We start from the raw sequence: 14,026 nt of genomic DNA, 5'->3' as shown, positions 1-14,026 counted from the left end.
ATAGCTCCTAAGAACTATTTAACACCTTATTTAAATCTCCAAACCGTATAATGTAGCTTATTTGTTCATTCATAGGATGTGTGGCCCTACAGCAAACCAACGGTACCATCTTCTATTGACTTAGCACAACTCCTCTTACGTTTATGTCACAATAACGTAATTATAATTTTGTCTTTACTTAACATTGCACAGTATGCTCTGTGTCCTGTCAAAACTACTTTTTTCCAGTTGATTAAAGCATATTTCCTCTAGCAGATTACGATGCTTTTTACCTTACAACTTGATAAAAATCCCAGATACCTTCCTTATCAAATGTAAATCACCCATCTGTCAGTCTACTTTGTATGTTTCATCAAGGGCCATACCAGCCTTTGCCTTTCCAGGCAAAGCTCTTCTCTTCCTGATAATTAGTAAAGCAAGATTTAGTAATGATCTAATACATCTAGTGAGTTTTAGTGAAGTGAGACCTCTGTTCATATGAGCAACAGCTCCCCACACATTCAGCAGAGTTTTTGGAGATGCTTTGGAGGCCTCCATTGACTCTAGAGGGGAAGTTGGAAGACCCAGTCTCCTAGCAGTGAGAGAGCTGTGATCATGAGAGAGCACCGAGGGCAGTGAGGGTTAGGTGTGTCTGGGATATCCGAATGTAGCACTAGGGAGCTAGCAGTGATGTCCCAAGGGCTGGAGGAGAGCGTGATGTGCTGGGAGGGAAGGACAGAGCCCTGAACTGCGTGAGAGCTCCTGACTGGCCACTAAGCAGTGTGCAACCTTGTGCATCCACTTAACCTTTCTGTGCCTTGGCTTCCTCACGTGTGAAGCAGGGATAAGGATGTTTTCCTAACTCACCTGGAAGATGGTGAAGGTTGGTTTGCTAATGCGCTTTGAAAATCTTGGGAGAAAACCTTAGACAGAGTATGCTGTAATGCAGTTGTTTACTTTATTCAGTTATTTCACAGGAGAGAGTTTACAGAATATCCCATTAGTCTCATTTTAGCCTTTGTAGCCTCCCAGACAGATATACACAGAGCAATAGGGAATACTGCATGTTCAAGCTCCAAACAGTCTGTGCTTCATGCTCATAAACGTTCCCAGGGTATAAATTGCTTTTCTTTGCATTTTGCCTTTGTATGCGTGTGTTTGCAGATAAGCTGATGGAAGAAACAGAAGAACTCTGTCTGCAGAGGGAGCAAAAAGAGGTGAGTGTCCCTCACCAATTCCAAGCCAAATCCCTTCACCTTCCAAGAGGTGGACCTGGGAGTTAGGAGCTGTTGGTTTGAGGGCACCCTGGGATTGGGGGCAGGAGCTTGGGGAGCAAAGGGAGTCTTCAGCCACTCTTTGGGTTCTCCATGGGTGAAGAGAAGAATAAAAGTCATGCCATGGGATGGGTCCTGGAGGTGTATCCCTGCTCACCTTTCCAGGCCCTTTCATTGGAGCATGCTATTTGCACCCTTTACCTGATTATGTCTCCACAAGGACAAGGGAAGTAGATTGGATTAAGTTCACATTCAGTGGGATGAATTTAATGCTTTTTATTTGGTAGATTCAAAAAGACTGTGGCAACAAAGTTGTCTGCCTAAACAGTAAAACAAACAAAACCCCAGACCAACCAACCAACAAACAAAAAAACCCCAGACATGATATTCTAGAGTAGAAACCCCATCATGAGAAGCAAGGAGCAAAAAAGCAATGTTGCTGGTTCTTAAAATACATATTGAATTAGGGAAAGCCCCAAGGGAGTGCTCCCTTAGATATGACTATCATACCTGTTTTACCAAGCTTATTATTGTTTTCTGAGCTATATTATATTTACTTAATATTGGAAATCTAGCTCGTTCTCCTATACCTTGGAGCCAAATCTTTACCAGTTTTTATATCAGCCTTATAATGTTACTGCAACATAACTTTGCAGGCGGGATGTCCTATTATACTGTAGGAAAACCTGCACAGATGTAGAACACCCCATTACAGTCTTGCGGACTGCCCCATACTCTCTTCACCAGTTAATCCATAGTGACCGTCACCCCTGTTTGGCAAAAGACGACAGTGCTTATCTAGGCTTCTCAGGCTTACGTTTTTCCTGTTTAGTTTCCTGCAGAGCTAAAGTCCAAAGATGGCCTGGCCACTTCTTTAGGGCTAAGCTACTTCTCTCTTTACAGTGAGACATCCCTTTCTGGTGGTGTAGGCTGCGGCATAACCCACAAACGCAAGGAGGAAAGTGTTCTTGTCCAAAGACCCTGGGATAAATCTCTGCTCTTACAAAGCTGGTCACAGTATCTTCTTTGCCTGCAAAGAGCAGATGGGGCCAGGCTAGCTTGAGGGGGGTTGTCGTGTGTCTGTCCAGGCTTTCTGTGTCTGCACATGTGGATGCCTGGGGTAGTAGTGCACACTGAGTCCAACTTTCCTAGGAGGCTTTGGGCATTTTGTACATGTGCTGCACAGCTGATCTGTGCAGGGGTCATGTCTGGGATTCCCAGATGCCTGATAGCCTGGCTGGGACTACTCAGTGTCTGTAAATCCTTAACTAACCTTCCATCCCTTCTAATTGCCTCTGGAGAAAAATGTGGAGAAATCAGATATAGTGGTCTACAAAGTGCATATTAGAAGTCACAGGTGTTATCAAAAGGAAAGCCACTCCAACTTTAAACATATCAGCAGGGTACTTTCCTCTCCTCCTTGTCTCCAGGAACTTGAGCGTCTAAACCAGATACTGGAAGCAGAGAAGCACCAGTTTGAAGAGGTGGTACGGGAACTGCGGCTGGAGCAGGAACAAATCAGACGGTAAGGGAGGAAACTGGACAGGGCAGGAAAAGGACAGGAACTCCCACGCTGGATAGAAGCACTGGTGTGGCTGTGAACCAAAAAAGTGGGTAAAACACATGTTTTGTGTATGCAGGAAGGGGACAAATGCAATACTGGCCGAAACAGAAGTGGCTGAGATCTGTTCACCAGCACTTGCGATCGGTTGTGTGACCGATAGAATGCAGCTTAGTTTCATTTTGTATTTAGGACTCCAGCAATCTCCTTTCCAAGGGGACTGGGACAGGAGCAAACCCCAGATTAGTCTGGGTAGCATGGCAACAGACAGGTGTTAAAGAAGGGTATTTCAGAGGGGCAGCTTTCTTGCTCTTCTCGTGAGCCATGATTGGCTCCAGACATCTGAATATAGTTTTGCACGATTGCTTGGGAATCAGCTGAATGACACTGGGTGGATGTGAAAGTTGTCTCACTGAGAATCATTTTGTATTTTTAAGTTTTACTCTCCAAAATACAAACAACAAATGTTTTTAGAAATGGAAAGATTCAAATGTTTTGCTCTAAATGTTGAAAGGGCATGTTCTGCCATTGCCCTCTTTTTCCTTTTTTTTTCCTAAATGATATCTCAGAAAAACTGGTGGGATTTGTAAACTGCTTTTGTTCTGGTAGAAATATACCTGCTTACAGAAAAGTACCCTATCTGAGCTCTTCCAGTTGTAACCTTGGACCTTGCTTAAGAAACACACTAACAGTTGTGTTTGATTTAATGGCAGGAAGCACAGTTAAGTTCCTGGACACCTGTAGTATGTTCAAGGCACAGTGTTTTCTGGCACGCTTCTGCCTGGGATTTCTGAGTCTTGATGGCTGTCTGTACAAACCGCTGGTAGCAGGTCCTGCATTCAAAATCCACAGCCTGTGCAGTTTGTGTGGCTACTGTTCCCCTCCAATAGCTATCACCAATTTTGCTTCTTTAGGGAGCTAGAGCTCACAGCCCACTCCCTTAAAGGAGTGGAAGAAGAAAAGAAAGAGTTGCGAAGCCTGACACAGTCTTTGCAGAAAACCCTGGAGGTGAGTGACCACTTTTCTCTTCTGGGTGACAGCGTTTTGGGAAGAATCCCTGAGAAGTGAGCAGGGCTGAAAGCAATGCTGTCGTATGGAATGAATCTCAAATTTGCTAGTGTCAGAATCCTGTGCAGATTAACTGATTCATTCAGTAGCAGATATGAAGGGCAAAATCCCCTTCAGAAAAGGGCTAGAGGTATCAAGGAGCTCAACAGAACTAAAGTCGTCTTAGCAGTGCCAGAGGGCATGATGTAGGGTAATAACCATAAGCTGCAGCTTGGGAAGCTCAGGCTGCATGTCAGGGAAAAAATTTTTACCAGGTGGAGGTGGGGGTCAAACAGGCACCAGGAGAAGTTGTGGAATCTTCATCCTGAAAGGTTTTCAGGACTTGACTATGCAAAGCCACAGCTGACCTCATTTTCTTTTGTTGACGAGCCTACTCTGAACAGAAGGTGGACTAGAGGCTCCCAGATGTCCTTTCCAACCAGCGTGGTTATGATGCTGCGGTAGCTCTCTGATGTTTTTGAGCTGCAGCTCCCAAAGCTATTGCCCTGGTGGAAATTAGAGCAGCAGGGAGGCATTGCTTGTTCACAGAACTGAATATGGTTCCCAGAGAATCAGGTACCTCATGGGAATTTAGGAAGCAGAGTGCTGACATATTAAACCCTTTCTTTCCCTGGCATCACTCTGATGGTGGAACTTGTGTGGAAATTTCAAAAATGACATACATTTAAAAGAGACATTTCCCACAACTGGACTGCTGAAGCCTCAGTCTCGCCCTTAATGCTCTTGTCAAATCCTGCGGGTTGGTCCAAAAATTTATTGCTGATGTTCCTCTGAAATCTCATTGCTCACAGTTATCCATGTGCAAAAAGAACTGGGAAGTTTTTGGAAGGAACACGCATGTTTTAGTTACACAATATATTAGCATTTCACAGGAAAACAGTGCATGTCCTATCGCCCTGTAGCCAGAAGCTCCACAGAGGGAATGCTTCTAGCTCACTCTTAAGAGCGAGGTGAGGAAAGACCTGAAGAGAAAATTGGAAAGGCAAGGAAGCCTGCATGAGGGATGCACTAGCGAAGCACAAGCCTGCATTTCCGAAGTTGGGTCCTTACTAGCATATTATGTCAAAGACTTATGCCTGCTCACCTGCATAAGCAAAAGCTATGGTGGAAGTTTGATCTCAGAGAGAGGCAGGTAGGAAGGGAAAACTAGATTTAGTTGTTGTTGTTTTTAACCTGAGTGAGGAGTATGGATTTAAGGATGGAGGGACTCAGTAGGGAAGAGCTAGGCAGGAACAGGAGCAGAAATTTTAGACCTGGTTGGTGCTCACAGTCTTTATTCCTCCTTCCTTGAGGAGCTCTCGGTGGAAAAGCAGCGAACGCTGGAGATGCTGGAAGAGAATGAAAGTCAGCTCCCACCTCCAACCAGTCCCAGCAAAGAACAAAGCCCCAGCTGGGGGCTGCATTGCAGCCTGCAACAAATTGAAGAGAAGATGCAGCAACTTCTGGAGGAGAAACTCCTGGCAGAGAAGAGGTGAAGTGAGGGCAGCGGCTCTTAGAAGGGTGCCCGGGACAGGGGTATGAAACAGGCTGCCTTACAGTGGGAAAGGGGTCATGGGAAAATAAATTGTCCCTCCCTCCCTCCCTTAAAGATGTAAAGCAATTGGAAGGGGCATGGCTAGATATGTCCAGTCTTACAACTAGGATCACGTGCAAACTTTTCACCCGTTTACCTGAGACGAGCACATGTGAGGTCCTTTATAATTTTAATTCATGAGCGTGATAAAGGGAAGAGGCCAATGTTACCCTGGTCTAGCTCTCTTGTGACAAATGACGTGGCCATCTTGGCTTTTTGGCTGCTAGTGCAGAACAAGCCTGGAGGCCTATCTGATTCCTGTGGCAGGGATTCAGGTTATGAACACTTCAAAGAAGATAGGCAGAGTGAGGCAGGGCAGCTGAACCTGCTGGCACTGGAGCCTGCTCCTTTCATATCAGGGCTGAGGCACAGGAATCCGTTTGGTGCTCCTGGACTTGTCCACAGGAAGCGTTTAGTGCTCATGGACTTGTTCTGGGGGTTGAGAATATCCCTTTCAAGAACTGTCCGCCTGGCTCTTTCTCTAGCAATGCCCGCATTACTGATGTGAAACACAGATAATTCTGAGGAAACCGTCCCCTTAGTGACTCTTTGCTGAGGCTAACCAGGTAGTTAAGCATAGTCCATGAAGATATCGAGCCCCTTGCTTCCTGTGAGTAGTGCTGGGGTGGGAATGGTGATCTTCCTTTGCTGTGCTGTGCTCTAGGATGAAGGAGAACGAGGAGCGGTCCCGAGCCCTGGAGCGGGAGCGGGAGTTTTATTCTTCCCAGTCACAAGCACTGCAGCACTCGCTCTCAGAGCTGACTGCAGAAAAGCAGCAAACAGAGAGAGACCTCAAGGTATCACACACACATGTCACAAATCACTGTCCATAGGCCCTGACTTCCCTCCCTTTCCCTTCCAGTTCATCCTCCATGAAGCGGGAGAGACTTGTTTTTATTTTTTTTTTTTTCATTCTATGGTCCCCAATCTTCTGCTACGTTTCATTTCATGGTAACACATGAGGTTACTATGTCATACCTATGTAGCACTGTCATTTATTTTCTCATTCTAATGGCTGAATAACTTGTTCAGTAAAATTCTTTACATTTGTTACTGTGAAAGCATCATCTGAAGATGGAAAAAAAGTAAAAGAGAACAGGTAGGTGCAATCAAGAATAAAGAATATTTCAAGGAAACATTTAATATGTAAATTATAGAATAGGGCAGAAACCTTCCTTATCTCACTGATGTTCAGTGAATCAGTCTGAACATCTCAATTTGGCCATCCATAGATGAGAACCTCTGCGTAACCTTGGGTTCAAAAACGGAACACAGGCAGGGTGCCAGCCCTTTCTTTCGTTATCCCAGTAACGGAAAATACCTCAATAATCTATGCAAAGGTAATTGGACATAGTCATGCTATTTTATTTTAATCCAAACAAGGTAAAAGTTATGCGTATTATTGGCTGTTTGACTCTCAACATCTTTTTTAAAATTTATTTATTTATTTATTTATTTTGGTCAAAAAAACCGCACCTCCAAGATTTTCTTGTCCTGTAACCTTCCACTTGGCCTAACTAAAGTTAAGCTAACCTAAGCTATACTCGTTACTCAGATAGGCTAAACTACCACTGTACTGTTTCCTAAACGATCTGATTCTAAATACTGCACAACCCTATGTGGGAATTCACTGCCTTTTATCTCAAGTCTGCCTCAGCCAGAAAGATTTCCTCTTATTCTTGCTCAGCTACAAACACTTGATTGAGTACAAATTCATGTGCTGAATTATCATCTCTGATTCCACGTGGCTCATATAGTGAGGGGCAGCAATGAAACTGGAAGTCAGAGTAAAGGAGAATTACTAAAACAAGCTCAACATCAAGTTTAGATTCTGTCTGAAAACATGAGAAACAACTTTTGTATTTTCATATTTTGTTTCTGTTGTTTTCCCTTATTATTGTCTTTTCATATTATCTGCTTTGTTGGGTCCCTTACAGACCTTGTGAATCAGCAGGAAGCTTATGTTATACAAGCTGTTTTTCAGGAATACTTATTTTCTTTCTCTTCCTCAGGCTGAGGTGAAAGTGCGCATGGATCTGGAGAAGAGACTGAGGGAAGCTGAGGAAGCACTGCAGAGCTTGGAGCAAAGCTTAAATTCTCTGGATCGCAACCAGGAGAAAGAGGAGAAAATGAAAGCAGATGTCAGTAACTTGAGAAGTAAGTCAGTCATCTGTCTTCTCTATTGATGAACAAGTCCTAGGAGAGGAACCATTACTACTCATCTTCCCAGACACAAAAAGGAGTTTCTAAATTAGCAAGGCTGCACCTAGTGCATGCTCCAACACTTTGTACCTCCATCATGCCTTCCCTTTGAGGAGTCCAAACGTGCTACATAGACACTTGGTGTTTTGCACTCCTTTGAGAATGGTCGTCATTACTCCAGCCTTGCTTGTTTAATGGAAAACAAAACTAGAGGTGCAGATGAGTAAATACTTTCCAAAAGGTCAAACAGGAAAGCTGTGGCAGAGCTGTGAAGACTGAATAGGTCTGAGTTGTGAGAATCCTTTGATTCTCCTCAAGACAATCTTTTCTCTCAGCCTTCGTTGCTAGAACATCAGTGGTTAAAGAAGCACTGTGGTTGCTGTAGCAACGTGTTGGTAGGTGACTGAGCCTAGTGAAGCTTGGACTCTGACTCAGAGTTGAATCACTGCATTGGCCTAGCATTGCCATGGTGAGACAACTGCAGCTGGCAGGTGAGATGTGAACCTAAGGTTTCCCATGGCTTATTGCTGAAATTCTGCTTTTTTTTTTTCTTTTTTTTTCTTTCTTTTAAGATGGGGCATTACCCTAGAATCTGGCTTTGAGTCGGGTTTTGGAACTGATATTTGCAGCTTTAGATGAAATTTTACTCTTTTGCTATCTTCAAGTACAGTGTAGGTGGAAGCTGTTAGAGAGATGCTGTATCTACACAGCATTCATTTCAGTGAAACGTAGATGTCTTGGGCTGTTATAGAAAAATTAAAGTCATGTAGAATTCTGAAGCACTGACTGATATACACACACACACACACACACACACACATACTCATGTACACACACACACACACACACACACACACACACACATATATGAAATAATCATTATTCGGTGGTTTCTAAATCAGATTCCTAAACTGAGGCCAAGGGCATGATTCTGAACTTCATTACGCTGGCTCAGAGCCAGGATAAGGAAACAGGGTTAAAATGGACTCATTGAGCTCAATGCTTTGGCAGAGCTGAATTTTTACCTGCACAGAATTTTTACCTGCAGCTAACTTCTGGCACTGAACATCTTCTGACACTCATTTCTGGTCATAGATTTTGGGGGATTGTAAAGATTAAAGATGTGCTGATGAGCAGAACGCTGGAGAAAGTGAGGGATATTTAACATCATCCCCAGCACAAATAGCATCTTCCACACAGCTCAGCCCTTCCAAGTAATTGCTGCAGCTCTACCCTGTGTTTTCACACCAGAGCTGAGATGTGTGAGCCCTCTAAACAGCAAGGGACCCGCTACAGGCAGGGATCAGAGAGGAAAGCAAGACAACAAAGGCTGTGTTGGTTATATATGTTGGTTAGACCATACGAGGGAAGTGGGTGAAGGATAAGAAAGGACTGGGGCAGATCGGGGCAGAATATAGTTATTAGAGTTTGGAAATGGGGCTTTAATTGGAGCATGTTATGTTTGTATATGCTATGGGTATGAAGAAATCCCTGGCCCTATATGGTTGGGGTGTGCTCATCCATGCCAGTGCTGCTAACCCATCCTTTTCCAGATAGGTCCAGATTTGACTGACTTTAGAGTTCCTTGAAAGAAAGCACCAATAAGACAGCTTCAGCATACTCAGTTTCTAGAGAGTTGAAGAGAAGACTTATTCTAATGTCAGAGAAGAGTAACTTGGCTTTGGCTACTGAATCAGTTGTGGGAATGGCTGAGGGGGAATGGGTGACTGCCATTCTTTCCATAATTTGAGTATGCATCCATGTGTTGGGTACTAGAGGTTTCTGTGATTCCGAACTTGATCATCGTGGTGATATTCTGGAGCTTTGTGGGTTGTTGTTTGTGAAGAAGTTGTAGGGAAATATCAAATGTCATTTCCTAGCTCAGCCCATCAACAATGGCAACCCCGGGTAACTGATTCATTGCTTGAAGCATCTCTGCTGTTACCACTCTTGTCCTCTCCTCAGAGTTCTTTGAAGAGTGCATCCGCAATGCCGAGCTGGAGGCCAAGATGCCCGTGATCATGAAGAACTCCGTGTACATCCATAAGGCTGCCACTCGACGCATAAAAAGCTGCCGCCTTCACCGCCGGAGAGCTAGTGCTTCATGGAATGACTGTAGGTGTTGGGCTGCTTCTTCCTTTATATCCAGCAGGAGCAGAGATGTGCAGATGGGGCTGAAAGAGCAGTAAGGTCTGCAATTGGTATACATTTTTGTTCCTTAGCAGTACCATAGAGCTACAGAAAGAAAAACTTGTTGCTTCTGTGTCCAGAGAGCAGGCATTGAGTGCATACTAGTTGCCTCTCTCTTCATGTATGCAGAAAGGTATGCATTAACTGCTGGGATGTGTTTATGCCCCAGCATAAACATGTGCTTAAAGCTGATTTCCTCTGACTGCTTAATCATAGAGTCATAGACTGATTTTGGTTGAAAGGAACATCTGGGCCTTATGTAGTCCAGTGCAGTGCTCAAAGCAGGCAAACTTCAAGTTTAGATCAGCTTCTACAAGAAACTTTACTTCAGAGGCAGCTGTAAAGAGGAAAGACGTATTTCCATGCTGTCAGCCTTTTCCTCCTCTGAAATCAGTAATGTGAAGCTGTTTGAGAGCAATGGTTAGCTTGTCCCTTGCCAAGCCCTCAGATGTGCTGACTGCATGGCTTGGGTGCTCTAAAACTTTGTCTTGAGTTTGAGTATGTGTCTCCTCTTTGGAGCGTTGACCTTTCTGTGCTGCTCTCGTTTCAGTGAAGCAGTCCCAGTCCTTCATCTTTTCCCAGGCAGAAGCTGATAGCATTCAGGAGCTGAAGGAAGCAGCCAAAAGACTGAGCCAGGACCAGCACTTCCGGGAAACTCTCTATCAAATCATGAGGTCACAAAAAGATTCTGCCTCAGGGGATGAAAAGTGACAACTGTTGGGAGAGGGCTTCTGATCTCAACTTGCCATTCAGCTCTGCAAAAATTAAGTCATTTGGCACTAGGGTCGGAAAGGAGATTTACCATTTGGTGAGGAAAGCGAGGGAAAGTTGTGTGTAGGCAGTTCCCTCAGTAGACAGTGGCTTTGCTTTAGTTTGAACGCTCCCTGTAGCCTGGCAGGCCTGCTCTGCCATTCACTCCTGATCACACCCATTTGCTTCAGCTGCTTATGTTAGGCTATGTTTTGCCAAGATACCACAGTCAGTGTTAAAGTGAACCACAGACCTTAGGAAAGGAAGAGGTGCTTTCTATGCTATCTAGTTTGTCTGCCAAACACAAGTTCTTCTGAGAAACCCCTTTATTAGCCTATGGTCCAAGTAGTGTAACCACCCCTGTTAGGCACAGCTTATCTGCTCTGCCTGATCCTCTCTAAGGAGTGGCGTGTTGCACAGCTCCAATTATCAGCACTTTACAGGAGCACCTTTCCTGAAGACCGCAGCAGTCCCAGCCTCCCAAGCACATCAATGATATCAAACACAAGACAACCTCCTGATGCAACAGTGTTTCAAGCAAATGATAGCAGTGCAAGATGGAGACAACCTGATGATGCTGTGAATTTGGCTCACAGAAGGATCATATGAGGAGAAGAGCTTTTAGGTAACTCAACTGCTTTGATGCAGACTGCCTGTGCCTTCCCACACCGGGGCAGCTGGCTGTGTCACTGCCAGAGGAGGAGCAGCGCTGTGTGGAGAAGGCGTTACCTACCGACAGACACAGGGTGGAGAAGCCTTTGATTCAGCTCTGATGGCTTCCTCATCTCCTCTGGAAAACCAGCTTTGGGACAGGTGGGTGAAACCCACGGCTACTTTGAGAATTAAACGTTGTCCACAGCAAGCTGTGAGGCAGTACAGCTGTGGAGGAGTGGGAAGCCACCTCTGTGTGTGCTGCGGTAAACAGCCCATGTCCCGGGCTTGGTACTGCTCCCTACCAATCCTCTTAATGGCAGCCCAGGCCATCCTGATCAAACTTGGACCTCTGGCAAGCTGAGCAATAGTCGGGCTGGAACAGGAGAGGCACTGTGCACAGCTTATTTGGAGGGAGGCTCGTAGCTGGCGTCCATCCATTTCCGAGTGCTCACCACATGGTTACTGCAGGGGAGGATTTGCTCTGCTTGTGGTTATCTTGTATGTTACAAAAGAGGAATCATTTTGTTGTGCAAACCTTACAGCCTCTCCCACCTTCTTTAAGCAAGTAGCTGGCTATTAATTGTCCGTGTCATAGTAACAGCACTGTTTAGTGCTTACACAGTGACAAACTCTACTGAGCATCAGTAGAGTGACACTGTTATCCCTGAGGCATAAATTGGGAAGCAAAGGTATAAAAGATACAAAGGTGACCAAGTTAGCAGTAGAGGCACAGGTAGGGCTCAGGGGATCTTCAGTGCAGATTTACTGGGGCTTTGGGGGCTGCATGCCTCACTAATGCCCCTGGGTATTGCATATACCCTCTGTGGCAAGTGACACTGGGGTGGCTGCTTAGCCACCCATGCAGACTATGACGCTGTCCAGCCTCAGGCTTTGGCTTCTTGCCACCTCTGTCACTTCCTACCACTCCAGTGCTGTTTCTGGGAGGAATTGGGGATGAGACTGGGAAGGGGGGCCCTGAGCTGGCGGCCAGGGGAGAGGTAGGTGGAGGAGCATTCGGGGAGGGTGCGCTGCCCCGAAGAGCATGCCGAGAGCCCCCGGCGGGTGCGTGCGGCGTGGCCTGTGCGTTACTGTTCGCTTCAATCAGTTACTGACTGATATCCTTCTGCCAGGCAACGGGATGTTTTAAGTAACCAAAGCGCTAAAGGCTGACATTTTGTAATGACAAAGGATGCAGTAGGAAAAGGAAAATTTGCATCTCTTCTTTAACACTCCTGATCCTTCTGTGTTTCTCACTCATGTCTTCCTGCTAGAACGTCACAAGGAAATTTTGCTCCTACAGGGCTAAATAGCTATTAGAAAACCATCTAGAGCCCGTTTTCCCCTTTACACCTTCCTATCAACATCTCTGGTTATTTTCCAGTTACAAGATCTTTATTATGTAATACTGGAAGGGACAGAAAACAAGTACAGTCAGGGAGCGCATCTGTAATTTAGGCAGTTAAGAAAAATCACCTTGTGACTTGTGAATCTGTTACCATCAAATGCCACAATATCAGATTTATAGAAGTATTGTACTCAGGAGATAGCCATACGGGCTCTTCCTTTACTGTGCATATTGATAGCAATAAATAAATAAAAGTTACACTGACACTAGAGTGAATTCCTGTATTTTTGATACACTGTTCCTGAACTGATACCCAATTGTTCCTGCAGGAGTTAAGAGAAACTGTTGTGACAAATTCATTTACTGCCTGCGCGCTTCTTCGGCTTCACTGGGTGGTGGTTGTGTTACATGCTGAACGTCACCTCTGAAAGGACTGTACGTAAAGTGCTTTCTCCTTTGCCGCCCACTTCTGCTTCCTTTATTTACCACACCAAGCCTATCTCCACTTTAAACTGTCCATAAAGTTAAAGCCAGGATGTATCAAATGTAAAGAAATCATCTCTCCCTTGCTTACCTGGAGTCAGTGGGCTATCCCCGAGCCATGCCCTAAGCTGTATGTGGCAGTGTGCTGGACTCAGTCCTTCGTTACTGCACGTATGGGTCCTGCAAAGGGATCTACTGGCCCAGACCCTGTCAGCTCCCTGGCAGAGTCAGCACCGAGCTGGGCCTGTGTGCTGAAGCCTCTTCGCTGTGTGATGCTCTCCTTATTCTGCTCAAAAAGACAGAGAAGCATTGATTTAGATGTTATGTTCATCTGTGTATTTTTAATACAAAGCAGTAACAGGGAGATGGCTGAGGGAGCAACCCATATCTGCTCAAATACGCTCCATTTGTAATCCTGGGCCAGATCGTTTTCTCCTACAGAGAAAACTTGGAAGGGGATGAGAACCCCCTGCCTTGAGGAGAATTGCCTAAATTGTTCCCTTATGTCCAAGGGTAGGAGATCATATAGGATAGTTTGCACCTTTAAGAGATTTCTCCTTAGAAACTGCAGAAGAGCTAGATGGGCTCTGAAAAGCCTGTGACCCTTTTTCCGTTATCTGTGCCTTGTGCCTGTCAGCTATGAGTTTCTTGGCCCTCTGGAGACTTTTCCAGTTGTCCCCTTCAGATATGCCTTAAAACATTTTGCAAATGCTGCTAAATGTGGAGCTTGCTAATTCTCTTCTGTTTGCTTTTCCACAGTGTGAACAGTGGCTCCCCCTAAGGTTATTTCAGGGGTTAATTTTGGTGTCAGCAGAAGATGCATTAAGCCTCTGGCCTGTTTCTCTCCCTGATGTAGGAGAGTGGTTCCTGCTCCTTGGATGGGGTTTGGCAGCTCTGGTGCTGGCTCCCCTAAGGCTTTGCAATTGCATGGAAGTAAATGATAGAAA

General features: G+C 45.1%; 1 protein-coding gene across 5 annotated transcripts in view; it reads left to right on the top strand.

Moving 5' to 3' along the window:
- The window catches only part of PLEKHD1 (pleckstrin homology and coiled-coil domain containing D1), a 36,423-nt gene extending 23,559 nt beyond the window's left edge, over positions 1 to 12,864 (top strand). For 2 of the 5 annotated variants that reach the window (XM_068946166.1, XM_009689884.2), the window contains 8 exons: positions 1,144 to 1,196; positions 2,684 to 2,778; positions 3,729 to 3,822; positions 5,175 to 5,353; positions 6,120 to 6,252; positions 7,468 to 7,612; positions 9,623 to 9,772; positions 10,398 to 10,692. In XM_068946166.1, coding sequence (XP_068802267.1) covers positions 1,144 to 1,196; positions 2,684 to 2,778; positions 3,729 to 3,822; positions 5,175 to 5,353; positions 6,120 to 6,252; positions 7,468 to 7,612; positions 9,623 to 9,772; positions 10,398 to 10,558 — 1,010 coding nt within the window. In that variant the 3' untranslated portion in view covers positions 10,559 to 10,692. Of the gene's footprint in view, positions 1 to 1,143; positions 1,197 to 2,683; positions 2,779 to 3,728; positions 3,823 to 5,174; positions 5,354 to 6,119; positions 6,253 to 7,467; positions 7,613 to 9,622; positions 9,848 to 10,397 lie in introns of all 5 variants that reach the window. The other 3 variants (XM_068946168.1, XM_068946169.1, XM_068946167.1) reach the window with 3 other exon arrangements.
- The last annotated feature ends 1,162 nt before the right edge of the window (positions 12,865 to 14,026 follow it).

The sequence above is a fragment of the Struthio camelus genome, chromosome 5, assembly GCF_040807025.1.
Source record: "Struthio camelus isolate bStrCam1 chromosome 5, bStrCam1.hap1, whole genome shotgun sequence".
NCBI lineage: Eukaryota > Metazoa > Chordata > Aves > Struthioniformes > Struthionidae > Struthio > Struthio camelus.
This window is presented reverse-complemented; position numbering and strand designations above follow the sequence as displayed.